This window comes from Calonectris borealis, chromosome 2, assembly GCF_964195595.1.
Source record: "Calonectris borealis chromosome 2, bCalBor7.hap1.2, whole genome shotgun sequence".
In the NCBI taxonomy this organism is placed as follows: Eukaryota; Metazoa; Chordata; class Aves; order Procellariiformes; family Procellariidae; genus Calonectris; species Calonectris borealis.
In genome coordinates, this window is record NC_134313.1 from 52,970,181 (window position 1) to 52,986,144 (window position 15,964).

The window sequence follows — 15,964 nt, forward strand, 5'->3', positions numbered from 1 at the left end:
AAAGGTGCAACCTGGGACAGGTTTCGGTCTCAGCTAGGGGTGGTGGCATCGCTGCTGTGATGGCTCAGTCTCTCACCTCGCTAAACTACTTTTAACTGGTTCTTTTTTTAAGTGTTTAATATGGGGCCCAGTGCCAAAATCCTTTAGCATCGTGGGGAGGTGTTGTCATCTCCCAACAAACTACTCACTGCTTCCAGGGAAGACTTATGCTGTGGGCTCCATATTTTAGGAGGCTGGAGCAATTAGCTGAAGTTTTATCATTTAAAGACGTTACAGACTATCCCAAAGAAGCCATTGCCTGTTAGTGAGTAGTTTTGGAAAATGATTAGTAAAGCATTTTTCTGTCTATTTGTATGTTCTGGGGTCTGTGTAAATCCAGCTAACGTTCGTATTGCCACAAATACGATTTACAGCAGAGGGTCTCTAGAGAACCCAGACAGTGATGGGTGGAGGTAGGGAGCCAAATCTTTCGCATAACTTTATTAATGTGGAATGAAAATGCACAATAAATGGTGGTGTTTGGTGAGACCACCTAGCTAGGTGTTGGATTTAGGGGGTGTCATAGGTGGAAAAAAATCGCTTGAATGCCAATAGGGGGTGGACAATTGGGTGTGTGTGCACATGAATGTCCAAAACTGAACTTTCAGCCTCCCAAGCAGAAGCGGCTGCTTGTGAACTGCAACTGGTACGGGGGCCAGTTGTAAATTTTACTACCATCTGGACTAAACCAAAGTGGCATATCCCAAATTCTCCAGTGAGCAAAGGGTCGTGAGACATGAGCAATGCTGAGGAGCCTGCTTGTGCCTCCTCCTTCTGCACACCGAGGGTTTGGACCGGGAGAACCAGGGCCTGGCAGCTGCAGGAGGAGGAGCTGGTGCCAAAAAGAAGGGCTTAAAAAAAAAACCAAACCCAAAACAATGGTCTGGGAAGAAGATGATTAAGCTCTTGGCTGGAGGAAAGATCCTGGAAGTGAGGGCTCTGCAGGGAGACGAATGCCAGGAGATGGCGAGGGCCCTTGGGCAATCCCACCATTGGCTTATTATTAAGCAGCTTTATGTCCCAGAGGAAGACAAAACCAAACCCATTTGACACATACAGATGACAGAACGGAATAATTTTATATACATGTAAAAGAGTATGGAAAAAGAATCTGGGTTTTTCATTTTTTTTAAAACTTTTATTTATTTTTTTAGAAAAGGAATAAACTCTGCATGGTAGAGTGTACGGTATATAATTTCAAAACAGAACAAGTGATATGGAATGGATTATTTTCCCAAACTATTTAAAATTGAACCTAAAATCATTTGTAAATCAACACTCATTACCATGTAAGACAAAGGCAAACAATCAACATGTTTTTTGTTTGGTACAGATTTCCTCTACCACTTCAGCCTGAATTTTCCCAGGGTTGGGGAGGAAAGGGGGGCAAATCCTGCCCGTTGTCCTAACCTTAATTGTACTGACCAAGCTTTGTGCTCTGAGATCTAGCATCATATGGCTTTATATACGTTCCTAAGTGAACAGTGCAACATCATCACCATCTTAAGTGTTTATTCCACATTCAAACTGTAACTGAACATCACTCCGAAACCCTTTCCCACCCCCAAAACAACAACAACGAGAACAACAACGAAAAGCAGAAGGTCTCCAGCAATCAGATTTCATCCCAGAAATCTGTGTAAACTGTAGATCAGGGTTGGGTAGCAGCACAGAAGACAAAAGATGTGACAGCGTGATTCAATAGCGTCTCTAAAGACTACTGTAAGACTGTCATTCTTTAGTCTGCATCTTGCAATCACAATTTGCCTTTTCCCTGCAATACTATAAAAGCAACATAAAAAAAAAAAAATCAGACTCAAAAGCAAAAGGTAGAAGCCTTTACGGAAAAGTAAAGCTTCTGCTTAGCCTTGAGTGGTCACTATTAGAAACAGATCTCTGCAATCAGAAGCAAATCTTGAACGTATATACACAATTTCGGTGGGAAGGGATGCAGCCAAGGATGGAAGCCCTCCTGGCAGACCCGCGGACCATTTTGGCTCGTAGGTCAACACTACACTGCCGTTTTGGGTTGAATAAACCAGCAGGGCAGCCGTAGGCGTTAGGCGCGCTCCAGGCTCTTGGCTCCTCTGTTCCTTAGCTGCGTGGGGGCCGGGAGGAGGAGGAGGGAGCAGGAGTGCCGGTGAGGGCCCCCCTCCCCTTGCTCCGCAGCCGGCCGAGTGACGCGTGGGTTGCAGCGGCATGGGGCGTTGCACCGGGGAGGTAAGTGAATGCTTTTCTCTTTACCCTCTCCTCCCCAATCCTGTTGGAATGTATCTCATCAGTAATTAGGTAAGTATTAATAATAACTGTAAGCTAGCATAGTCACCCTCCCCCTAAAAATGGAGGGAGAGCAACAGCATCAAACAAATTCCCATTTGTCCTGACATGTGTAATCTTTCCAGATCCTATAGAGCAATCATATACGCAGGCATTTTTCATACTAGAATTTAAAGGAGTCAAAGCTGGTAAAGAAACTGGATGTTTCCTGGCCTAACTGAAGGAAATAATAAAACTGATTAAAGTGAGAGCGAAAGAAAGTAAGCATTAGTGTGTTTACATCCTCTGGTATGTCCCACTTCTCTACGTTCTGCTCACAAGCCCTTTCCATACTCTGAGCAAGCACTCCCAAACTTAGAGAGGTAAGGCTTCAGCTAAAATCTCATGCTTGAGATTTTTAATTTTTTTTTTATAAATACCGTAACTGTAAGTATTTGACTTTACCGGATCTGTGTGGGGCACGTCGAGGGCGAGGCTTGTTAAGTGAACCAGCACAGGAGAAGATTGGACAGGGGTGTAATCTCACAGGATAACAACAACTGAACGATGTCCGTAAGCATGGCGCTAGCTTAGTGTGTATGTCGCACCGGGGAGCTTGGATGAAACCCTCCAGCTTTCTGGGTGTCCAGTCAGAACCAGGGAAGCTGCAAGAAGTTTTACTGTAAAACTCCAGTACTGAAATGTCTAAAGGAACTGGGCCTTTAACTTCAATGGGCATTGATTTTAGGTTTTGCACAGTCAATTCTAGTTAAAAACCAAAGACTTTAACAATAGCTGATGCCCCTGCTGTTGGAGCCTTAAGACACCTGTTATACTGCTGAGCCCTACTCTTTTTTTTTTTTAATAAAACACTGTTTTAAGATACAGCACAATAAATGTGCTTATTACGCACTCTAACATAGAGCACAGAAATACAACACTACAGAGTGCAAGTCTAACCATCTCCACAGTGGGAAAAGTGCGAAGGTTAAAAATATGCATGTGGCTTAACACAAGATATTTTTAAAAAACATGACATGGATATCTCATACTAATGCTTTCATCTTTATCACAAACATGACTGAAAACTCAAGGTCAGTTGCTGATCCTTCTCGTAGTAGTAGTAGTAGTAGTATAATCCTTTCAAAGGTACAATGTTGGAAAGATCAGAGAATAAAAATACCAAGTGTCCAAAAATGATCCCGTTTACCACTTTTCCAGTAGTTATGTTTTTCAAGAAGTAAACACGTAAGGTCACCTTGATCTTTGCCATCGGTAACTGATACACTCGGAAACAGCTAAGCCAACCACCTGGACTGAGATCAGTTCGGTGTCGCACACGCACACACACACAGATACACACACAAACACCCCACAGGAAAAAGTGCACTTTCAATTGCTGATACAAAAATAGATTGGCACATTCTTTTTGACACAGTGAAGATATCCTCTTGAAAAGCTTTTTCACGTTAAGAAGTCCTCTTGGAAGTTGCAGCAGGTCTGTAGAAAAAGCGCTATGAGAATGCACTCACGTGGGCTTCCAGGGTTTGTGTGATGGAGAGAGGGGTGGTCATGGAGGCTGCCCTTGAAATTTTTGCCTACTTTTGTAGCTGTAGTCCCCACAGGTAGGGTCAGTCGCCACCCAGTTTCAGCACGTTAACCATTTACCAACAGCTCAGTCTTCACCTGCTTTGAGAAAGTAACGATACGTAAATTTGTCAAAGCTGAGAGTCTTAGGTTGATGCAGTGTTTCCTATATGTTGCTGGAAAAACTGTTTTGGGGAGAGAGAGAGTGAAGTGTTAGGAGTCCGATTTTGCATTTCCAGTAGTAACTGCGGCTCAGGAGAGCCAAGCAGGAACAGTCGGGAGCCCCTTCCCCGCAGGGCAGCCAGCGCTAGGAGTTCTGCACCAAACGTCTGTAGTGCGGCATCACTTCGTGCTCAGGAAGGTGGAGAGCAAACTCCAAGGCCACCAGCACCGGGAACTCAAAAGCGATCAGCTCTCGCCTGTTCAGCCGGAATTTCTCTTCCAGTTTCTGCAACGACAGTCGAGAAAAAAAAAAACAATAAAAAAAAGTCTTTGTGAATGAGGATTTGACTTTCTAGTGCTTTCTTACAGAGGACATTATTCAAAACATGTGTGCTGCTGTCATTAAACCTCTGCCCTGCTGGACTTGCATGGCTCTAGGTTTAGAAAATGAGAGCAGGATGAACTGGATGTACTGATTCCTTACTGTGAAAGTGAACTTAAAAAGCTCAGCCAGCTATGCTATTCCACCTCCAGCAGATATGCTTCTAACGATCATAGTGATTACCACTGCAGGAAGAGGGAACTCCTGGCTTCATGCAAACATCGAAATCACTTGTGTAATGGAAGACATGCGTCTTGTAACTGCCCACAAACCTCCTGCGCTGCTTGAAATCATTAATTTTCCTTTCAGCATTAGACAGTGTTACAACACCCTATTGGGGAAATTATTTCTCCTACAATTAGATACATTTGATCTTAATACCTCAGAGGCAGAAGGTGTCATCTGCAACAACCGTAAGAATAGTGAGTAATAGAAACTACTATCCTCAAGGGGGATGAGATGGGTTTCATGGTTGGTTTTCTCCTGTAACATACTAAACTTCCCATCTGCTCTGCTGTTTTCACTGGATTTAGATGCTACAAGTAGGCAACCAGCTGTTCGGGGATATTCCCCCCCCCGTCCTCTTATGATCTCCCTAGCTTGCTACTTCTCTGCCCACTGGGTCTACTGAAAAGCTCAATGTGTCTTAAGTTGGACCAATGTTTCAGGACAGCAAGAGAGGCCAGATCTTCCCACTCTCTCTGGGTTGATTTTTTTTCCGGTTATTTGGAGGGCTTTCTTACAAACTGGCTGTCGACCCAGCTCTGTGACCGTGGCGGAAGGGCATGAGGCCAGTTCTGCCCCCCAACCAAGTTTCCGTGCCTCTTGAGCTGAGCGAGTTGGTTGTAGCCAAGCACCCAGCTACCTGCCCTAACCTTCTGTAGCGTTAAATCAGATTGGTATCTCGGTGCTTGCAAACGGATTATGGAATAACACTCCCTTCTGTTAACTCTTTCATATGGAGTGGGTGGAAGACCAAACACCTTACTCTACAAAAAAACAGTTGGGGTGAGGTATTCTAATGGGAACACTTCTTTACATTTTCTTGCCCAAAAGCTTAACCCGATGAAAGAAATACAAACTTGGTAGTCTTTTAGACTCCCTCTGAAATTAGTATCTGCATTTACCTCTCAAAGGAGAGTCCTTGTTGACACTCTTGAAAACATCATTAAAAGCAAAATGAATTTCCTGAGCGTTAACTTTTGACTTATATTGACAGAATGGTGGTCAGATACCTCTCAGACCTCACACTATCTGACACCAGGGTCTTCAATCACATCAAACGAGCTTCCCACGCCTCTGCAATGACATTGATCACTACTACTTCCACATAAATGTATAACAAAAAAAGGTATTTAGCTGGCTGTACAGCTGGAAACCTAGAGGAGAGCATGACCACGGACAAGCAGGCTTGCGTAGACCATGCACTGGCACTTCACGTAGAAGGAACACTGGAAACCTATGGATACGTACATCTATAAGATGCTTGACTTCATGTTTTCTGAGGTCACTGCCAATTTTGGCTGCTAAAAGAACACAGGCTCCAGCACAAAGCTTTCTATTCTGCTTGTTCAGCTTCCCCTTGAGAGCGAGCTTCTCAAAGTAGACAAAGGCCATGGCCACTGTGGGCTCTTCAAAACCACATTCTTCTTGAGCAAGCTTGCGCATTTCTCTCTTCAAGCTGAGTAAAGAGACCAGACAAGTATGCTGTGAACTGCGTTTTAAAGCATTTCTCATTCCACCCTAACAGTCATCGTTTCAGAGATTCCTGCTTAGTCAAACGGAGGGAAAAAGGAAAACGTAATTTACTGGGCAGATATCTTTATGCTCTGTTTTGGGGACACATTTCACAGCACATTTTGACCTCACCCGTCCCCCTCACTGCCCCCAGTAGATAGTTGCGTCAAACTATAAAAGCAACTGAAAAGCTTCGACATTTTTAGTAACAATATTTAATCAGAGTTCTTAAGCTGCATACAATTTATTTAGTAACAACAGCTTGATTGCTTGTGCTCTATATGCAGCTTTGCTGCTGGTTATGGTTGGTCAAACCCAAACCAACAGTCTTTCCACGTACTGCAGTATTGTCTGGTTACAGAGCAACACGATTCAGTACCCTTCTGGCCACTTCAGTCAAATGAAATTATCAATACTTCAGTGAAGCAGTATGTCTAGCCTGCTACACTGGAAACAGTGATGGAATACTACAACTTCAGCTGTGAAGCTGACCACTTGTTTTGCTTCTGGACAACGCACAGAAGTCAGCATTTCTCTTTCCTCAGTCTCTTTTTAAGCCAAGTGCCATGAGCTTAGAGACTCTGTTGTGTTATTTTTCTGGATATTTTAGTATTAGTGCATGCCCAGATTGCATCCTCATCCCATTAGATGCCGTGTCTGACACCTGACCGGTGCATGTTTGTACGTTCCCCTATCTTGTTTACTCAGCCCACTAATCAAAGCAATCGCCTGACTTATTCTGCACCTCTGCCAGTCACTGCTCCTGGAAGATCAATCAGTGCTGTGCTTCCCCTCATGTACAGCAGCAATTGCACTGAAATGTGAGACAGCTGCATCACGCTGCAGCCTTACCAAGCTTTGCAACATACCTTCTTATTTTACTGAGGGTTAACTTGATGTGAGGGAACTTCTCCTTAAAGGTCTCATTCATGTCCTTCTTGAGATCTGATGGCTTCACGTAGTCTATGACTGTGGTCTGTAACACATGGTCAAGAGAGAATTGCTCTTTTAGTTTGTAACAAACACGATCACTCTGTTCCCAAAAGCAAGGAATACATTACAAGTGCCAATCGGTTCCAATGCTTTCAGCAGAGGGGAAAATTAAGGCTGAATTAAGGCAACAATTTGTTTGTGACTCCTCCGTCAGAACAAGTGACCTGAAATCTGAGATGACGGTTCAGCACAAGCCCAGAACACCACATACCTTATTAGCACCCTCCAAGTATCGCTAAGAGTGAGTTTACGCTAAATGTGGGTGGATAAAACCTAGCTGAGAAGTCTTGTTAAACAAAAAAAAATCATCACAGTAACTGATTTATGACCAGATTTTGTGTGCACATCTCCATGCGGTTCTGAGACGTATTGTGAGTTTCTCTCAAATTGATTCTTCAGAGGAACCACTGGTACAAATTCTTGACTGCCATAGTGTAGGTTTGTGATAAAATAGGTAATTAGCCTACATTCATTCAGTAGAGTGCAAGATAGTGTCATAAGTTAGGCAATAAGTGGACAAAAATATTGAGTTGGGACAACATTCAAAGTGTACAGTCTATATTTCCTTTACGTTGAGCTTGCTATTCCTTTTTGTCACAATCTAAAGAATTTCCCCAAGTAGCAGAGGGTCCTCCCGGCCAGTACTGCAATGCCAGCGCTCGCATCTATGGGTGTGCAGCACTTCTCTCGTTCCTTCAGTCTTCATTCAGGAAGCATTTTACCCAAATCCTCTGTCACCACCCACGTGGCCAAAATCTATCAGCTGGACAATAAACCAACCTTCATTTTGGGGATGTGCCAATTCCCTTCCTGGCTTTGGCTGTTCTGCCCCTCGGACAGAAGCAGAGAGGAGCCCCAGCTTAGGCAGCCAGGGGACAACCTGAACCCCAGGCACCCAGCTCCCAGCCAGCTTCAAGCACGGACGGTGGGAGAGCAGCAGTCTGCAGTGCATTCTCCCGCCAGTAAAATAATTTTTCCCTTCTAATTTCTGTTTATGATTAACCTATATTATGGCAAAGGGCTGTTAACGCTAAACAAGAAGACGTGGAAAGAGGCAAGCAAAACACTTGTATGTTATGCCTTGCTGAAGATGGAGCCTTGCTGTATTATATCCTCATGGGAATCTACATCAGCCAAAAAGACTGACTGCATATGCTTGCAGGTTTTTTCAGTAATTAAAATAGTATATGGAAGGGCTGGGGGAGGAGAGAGCGTAAGGGCTCTAGAGAGCAATTGGACAACTCTTGTTATCTGATCACGTTCTTGTCTGGATCTGAAATGAGCATGAAGGGGATTAAAACACACCTAACTTTTCCTGCACTTTATTTAGGAGATATGGTACTGAAATAATGGATAATTATAGGAATTTAAAAGAAAGCAGAACATGTGTTTCCCCTGAATAGCACATAGCAATATTTGAGGTAAACATACTGTAATAGAGAGGAAAAAAACAACTTCTCGCCACAGGGTGTTGTTATGGTCATAGACACGTCTTAAAATGTGGGCATTCTGCTATCTGATTTGCAGTGTGAGAAGCATCATCTGTCCAGATAAATTACTCCCCACTACATCCTGGCAGGTAATTCTGCTGGGCAGGTCACGCACAACAGTTGCCTGACATTTTCCTAAGTATAAATGCTTGTAAGCCCCCTCCAACACAGTTACGTGCTAGGCACCAGTCCAAATTTTGCTCAATAAAGGGGATAGTTTATTAAGGAAATTCAGTCCTATTACGGAAAGCTGCCAGTTGTAAGAAATCATTAAAAAGGAGAAAGCCACATCAACCCTCTTCAGCCACCCTGCTGCCCTGCATGCCCATCTATGGATGAGCTCCAGCGCAGGTCCGGGCAGACGCTGCAGTGCCATTGAGGTTAAAAATTCATACGCTGTCTTGACGCTGAGGCAGGCAACGCGCTACCACACCTGAATAAAAGGAAGAGAGGAAAAGACAGGGAGGAGAAACCTTGCCCTAGCGCAGGTTGGAGAGAAAGGCTTCAACTGAACGTGTGGGTCTGCCTGGTTTTACTCTGGCTGAGGTGGGAAGGATGTACGCATGCACCCGTGCGGCCACGGCTCTTCGTCACAGACAGCTTCTCACGTGCTTCGTCTCACCTGGCAGGGCTCAGCCCTCCGAAGCAGAAGAATGAAGATCTTACCAGTTACTCCTCTCCTTTCTTTCCCTGGGGCATCGCTGCCTGCCTGCCCACTCCTTGGTTTTGTTGCCAGAGGATCATCAGCAAGTTGGGTGCTTCTGACACACAGATACGCTGGGAGTTTTATGTGTTATTAAGAGGGTTCCTCTTAGTACTGCTATAAGAGGACTATTGAAACAAGCCACAGAACGTAATTTAGACCAGTGCCATCTGCTACTCAAAGTACAGAAGCATCGGTCCATGTCGCTCCTACTTACAGAGTCAAGAGACGCTAAGCACATAAAGGTTATCCGCTATTAAATCCAAAGACGATTTTAGTCACTACCAGCATTTTTTGGTTTTCTAGGGAAAGAGTGAGCTCGGTGCTACTGTGCAAAGCTACATGACACCTTATTTCGTGCTTCACTGCAAACCTAACTGCCTGCTGTTTGCTCTCCATTACCACAGAGCTCCTTAGTTTTATCTTAATTATCTCCCTCAAAGTGATCATGGTTTTTTCTGTCAGACTTACGTTTGGCTCTCTCCAGGTAATCACCTTCCCTCGCACAGAGGAGGATGCAATCACGCACGAACCTCGCCTGCACGACAGAAACCCAACCATCCTCCGGACTCAGCTGCACAGAAATTACACCAGACAGCGAGTTTCAGTTGCTTTCACCTCTAACAGTAGGTGCTGGTGTGACCCCAGCTTTGGGGGGGACTGTGCAGAGGGGGAGTGAGCCCTGGGCTCCACCACACAGCAGGAGCAGCCCCTCGGGGTGCACCTTTCCCCACGGCCGCTCTGCAGGCACCGTCTGTTTTACCTGGGACTCCTCCAGCCCGTGGGAGATTTGCCAGAATTCAGCTAAATTCTCTTCAGAAGGAGGAAAGCTCTTTTTTAAAATTTTATTTAAAGCGAAGCACTCAGAGGCTTGAGAATAAGCAGGCAGCTTAAAACTGAAAATGGTAAGGAGGTACGGCTATTTTTAAACAGAGAGATTTGTCAATTTTGTCCTGCTGATAAGAATCTCTCCCCCCCGGTATACTGCTGCTTCCTGCAAGACAACAGTCTCTACGATATAAATCACAATAATGAAATCCAGATGAAAGCTGGTGTGTGCTGGTTTTGATTCATGTAACAGGATAACGGCAGCATGTTTGAACACACTGGCTCTAAGGCAGCTGTCTCATCTTGTCAGTGCCATGCTGGAGAGCTCAGCTAACTGCCCTTATTCTCAAGAAAAGGAATTGTGCAACATCATATTCTTTTTTCCCCTTGATTTTTCTTTTCGTAGCTGTTGCAGAAGCCCAACTTTGAGCAGTGGGATGCTGTTTGCCCAGCTGCTGCCTATAGAAATGCGTGCATGTGGGACCCTGCCCACCAGAGAGGCAGGCAGCAAAGAAAAAAAAAGAGTGTATCTGTTGACAGGTAATTTAAAAGCAATGCTGAATTAGCGCCTGTTGAGTGACCAAATCAGTCACCCCTTCTAAGTGTTTCTGACCAGGCACCCGAGCACCCCCCTCGCTGTCACGCCGTGGCTGGGGCACAGCACCCACGAGGCTACACAGAAATCCCAGTCCCCGACCCCGCTCCTGCCCAGGGCACCTCCTGCACCCCGCGAACGGCTCGGCACCGAGCAGCAGCCCTCCGCCGCTGCCCCTGCCCACGAGGGATGGAGCGGAGGAAACCTCTGGGGTGGCCCAGTGACCCACAAGGACCAGCTGGGATCTGACCTAACGTCACCCTTCGCTGCCTGCTCTCTGCTCAGCGTTTACGCTTCTCTTCTCTGTTTTAGGCCATGTCATTGCGCTTGAGCTGCCTGCAAGTCCCAAATGAAGCCGCCACGTTGAGGAGAAGACGTGACTGTAAACGGCGTGGATTTTTGTCTGTCCAGAACAATTCTGGTATTGCCCGTGTAGGAGCACCGTTCAACACCGATGCGCCAAATTTTATGAAGGGTTTGCAAATATTTCCCTAAAAGGAGCACAGCATTTTTCTATCCAAACATTCTTTCGTATACATAATGTTATTCCCTACCAGGCAGGCACTCTGCACTCCCAGAGCTGTCAGACACACGAGCAAGGCACTGGGAACTACCAAACGGTCCCTCTCATACTCTAATCTCGAATGTTTGTAACTTCTGTCATCCAGAAACATCTGTCTTGTTTCTCACAGCTTATTTGCACAAAACACATTTCACTTCAGTATTCAGCAATACTCCTTCGTGAGCTCTGTTCACGTTCTCTGTATACAAATCTGTGTATGTATATTTTAGTTTGGCGATGGAAGTTGCACAGGACAAATGAAAGCCTTGATATATGGTAGCTGACAGATGCCTGGACAACAGGATGAATGCTTCGGCCGACGGCTGTACTCTGCACACTCTTTACATGGCTGGCAGTTTTGAACTTGGAGGTTAGCTTGTGTGCTATTCACAAGCGTTTTCAAGCAGCTGCTTTCTCATAGGAAAGCTGTATATATAGTTTCATAAATACGGGAGGAGGGAGGATGCCTGAAATGGTTGGAAAGACTGGCAAGATGAAATATTGTTGAAAATAAATCCTACTTTGGCATGCTACCAGTAAAAGATGATCTAGCCTTGGATGCCTCTATCTCTCGCTTAAGAAGGATAAAATCAGAATAAAATAGGTGAATAAAATGAAAGGTATACAATAGGGTCTCTTCAGCTGTCGTTACCGTGTACCCTCTGACAAATCTACTTCACAGAGAGCAGGCAGAAGACTGATACCTTTAACAGATTTTCAGTAGGTCAATGGTAAGTCCTCAACCACAAAACAAATGAAAAGAAGTTAATGACTCTGCACTGCCTGGCCACCTTAATGCATACCATAGGTGACCAGCTATGTAGCTATAAACTGTCAGTAACCTAATGCATATACTTATGGCTGAAGATACATATAAATAGGAAATCCTGCTAGAGCAGAGGCTTAAAACAGCAATGGAAAATGGGAGAGATTCCTTCTTTATAATAAAAAAATAAACCACCCAAAAAAAAGGAAAAGGAAGACTAAAAGCTGATGTTTCCGTTGTTAGAAAGTTATTAATATTCAAGGACTTTAAACGGAAAGATTTAGAATTTCACAAAGCAAATAATCTCAAAACTGCCTCTTTGAATTAAAGTACATGGAAGGATGCCAGTTTATTTTATACGGTTAACACACTGAAATAATTCTCAATTAATACAGTGTGTCATTGTTACAGAATATGTGTTTATTGGAGTCTCAGCCAAATATAGCATCAAATGCATAGAGCACAGGGTTGAAATATGAATATATACCACCACTGTGATCCTCCGCTCCCTGAGGCTTTTGGATACAAGGTCAGCAGCTGATAAAAAAGCAGTCTGGAGATGCTTAATTTACAACTACGGAAGCGGCTCGAAGAATAGGGTGACGGCACCGAAGGACGCTGGCTATGGCGGAGTACTCCTGACCTTGATGCTCCTTGTGAAAGACAGAACAGGGGAGCGAGAGGCCGAATGCGCTATATCATCATGCAGGGCTTTTGTTAGACTAAACGGCCAGGGCAGCAAGCAGTTCTAATTTTAAAATCACATTGGAGGACTAACATTTAATAACGCAGCCTGGCTGTGCTCGACACTAGTCCTAGCAAATACAGGCTGACAGACAGCCCGCTGTAAGAGCACTGCAGACTTTTGTGACGTGCTTTTTTATTAGTAGCGTAGAGTTGTCAATTTATTTTGACATAATTAAACCAATGCACTGAAATTGTAGTTGAGTACCCAAACCAATTTCCAAGTGTATCCCTTGGGCATGGATAGATAGATATTGCAGGGATGTTATTACAGAAGGGTCACTCAAAGTCAAAATGCTACTGATTTGGGCTTTTCTTCTTTTGCTGCAAGTTTTGGCAGCGCACAGCAGCCAGCTAACACGCTCCTGTGTTTCTGTGTTACCAACAAAAGCAGGACTGCGGGGTCAGCCTCATGCCTGTTGCAGAGCGAGACTTCTCCTTCTGCATGGCAGGAATTTGTTTCTGCTGGCAAGAATGCAGGAGGCCAGGGAGGCACCGACAGTTTGGATGTACCCTGGTGAACACGAGACTCGAGCACAGAAATCACTGCTCTGTCTGGTAGATAAAGTTCCCATTCTAGAGAGATTTAAGAATCTGCAAGAATTCCTGTTTTAGCAGTATCAGCCAGGAAGACATCTGTTAACCGTGACATGATGTTTCCCTCCTCCCCCCGCCCCCCAGCACAAAATTCTTCTACCTCTTACTGTTTATATTGCGGTAGAGATTGTAGACTCTCCTACAAGGCCAACACAAAGCAAAATAATTTCTCCAGGGTAGACCAGAATTTAAATATGACTAACACAATTAACCGAAGCCGTAGAGTTTGTGTTGGGGAAGTATTGAAGCTGCTTTTTCAGAATCATCCCCTGACAGGCTGTTTGTGGGTTTTACTTTTAGAAATGCGACAGGGAAGTGTACACCCTTTCAAGCTAGGAACTTCGCTGTAGGAAAAGACCAAACCGAAAGCACATCTCCTTCCCCACAGCTATCTTCAAGGAGGAAGCTCAGCTACTCCTTGAAAACAGCTGAGGACTTGCAGTTAAAAATCCTCTGCAAGTCAGGACTAATTCAGCCCAGTAAAGTTAGAAGACTACAAAGTTAATGCCAGCGATGATAAACTCAGGCTCCACAAAAATGGAGGGAACTCGAACATAGGCTCGAGTGCTAACTGCACGTATTTCAGAGTAAAATCCAAGCAGGACCACACATTTTGCCTGTCCTGTGCCTCAGGATAAAGCCTGCAGTGTTTACTGATGCAGCGTTCACACAGACCTCAACAGAGTTTTACCAGGGGAGAAATCCTAGCCTGCAAAGCACGAGCCGGGCTCCCAGGATTAATATCGGTGCATGTAGCCCTATTCCGCAGTCAGCGCCGCAGCCCAGCATCCAGCCTCGCTCATCCACACCGCCATGTGTTCACATTCCTCTCGCACACCTTCCCCCCATTAATTGTTCTGACATCCATAAGGGGCGGGGGGAAATATCTACAAGCTTGCAGCTGCCAAGCGTTAATGCTAAATGCTGGCCAAGGAACGAAACTTTAATTACAAGCTGCAGCTCTCCACACACAAGAAAATGTTCGGCGCTGACATCAGAGCCGCTCTCAGCTGCTCCGGCACTTGCGAGAGGCAGTAATTACAGCTATATTCCGCTCAGGACCAGAGACTGGTTTCAATCTGTGTACAGCAGCTCTACAGCTCTGCGGTCATTTGGCAGAGGTCTCTCAATACCGCGATGGCTGTGCACGGTCAGGGAAAAACCACAGGTTTCTCGCTGGCCTCAGACTGCAGTTTGCATTAATTGCAGCATACACCGATTTTTGTATTTGGGGAAGAAAATGACTTGAAATTACAGCCTATTATGCTCCTGTTCACACTGATGTGAACTGCAGGGAGGGGGAATGCCAGCTGAGCCTGGAAAGTCTAATATAGACGCGAGTAAACTCTCCTACATAGCCAATATGGCCCTATATTCACCAGCTTGATGCACAAACCCTCCTTACCCACAGCCCGAGTCGCAAAATCCGATTTAACCTGCAAGCTCCTGGGACACTCCGACACTACCTTTCCTCTCTTCTTGCGGCTGAAGGAAGCACCAGCCCCTTGTGAAATCTCTCAGCCAAGCCCTGAAGAACAACCACCCACTCTTCGGTTTCTTGCAGAGCTGTGCAGCTCCTGCGTGGCATCACAGCTATGCTGCTTCGACCACGGACAGGCAAAATCCTTGGACCTTGGCCAAGAGAGCTCTTGGCACGTGCCAGTTATTCTCACCAACAAAAGAAACACAGCACTTAATGTCCTTCAGCGCTTTCTTATATTAGTGCCTGCCTTCAGAGAGGGAGACGCAAGTGCTGCAGACCCTCAGGCTGAAGAAGTGATGGCTGGAAGGCAAATACAGGCAAAAAACCCCAAAATGTGAAATAAGGGATAATTCCAGACACAGCCGTAATTAACCCCTAGAGAAAATGAAAAAGCAGGGAGACCCCTGTCAATGCAGATATACTCTAGCCAAGCAATGACCCTGATTTTAACAATTGCCCTTGAAGTCCATTTTTCACCTTTAAAGCATCTAATCATACCTCTGTCACAGTGGAAATCCCCAGTCACCTCCTTATTGCAATAAAAGTACCTCCAATTGCTGTGGTTAAGCAGCATATGGAAAAGAAGGGCATTGAACACCCGCTCCTGAGCCTCGGAGACCTCCCCTGCAGGTCGCTATCCTGGCTGTCCTATTTTGACTGGCCCAACCATGTCCATCTTGGCACCAAGTTGAAAAGGGATCAAAGACCTTGGGTGATCCTAGAGGACTGAGATTTGCTGGCGCACATTCTCAGCCTGAGGAAGGTTGGAAACACAACCATGACTGCTAAAGCTATGTTCACTTTGGATGCCAGTTAACAACATCTTTCTGTTTGAGGGAAGACAGCTCCCTGTCCATGACAATAACCATATCAAAACCTAACAAATATTTTCCCACCCAGATGTAGCTGCCATAAAAGGCTGACATTTTGTGGGTTGGCAGCCAAAAAATAACTTGCCAACCCTAAAAGTAAAACTGGCTGAAAGTAAGCAGAGGACATGCTGGACTTTCCACTTGAAAATTTAGCACAAACACAGCCTC

The 15,964-nt window shown here is 45.1% G+C and overlaps 1 protein-coding gene across 1 annotated transcript in view; it reads right to left on the reverse strand.

Moving 5' to 3' along the window:
* Positions 1–605: 605 nt before the first annotated feature.
* The window catches only part of CABLES1 (Cdk5 and Abl enzyme substrate 1), a 76,078-nt gene continuing 60,719 nt past the window's right edge, over positions 606–15,964 (reverse strand). The window contains exons 8-10 of the mRNA XM_075141989.1: positions 7,033–7,139; positions 5,900–6,107; positions 606–4,330 (exon numbers count right to left, since the gene is read on the reverse strand). Coding sequence (XP_074998090.1) covers positions 4,190–4,330; positions 5,900–6,107; positions 7,033–7,139 — 456 coding nt within the window. The 3' untranslated portion in view covers positions 606–4,189. The remainder of the gene's footprint in view (positions 4,331–5,899; positions 6,108–7,032; positions 7,140–15,964) is intronic.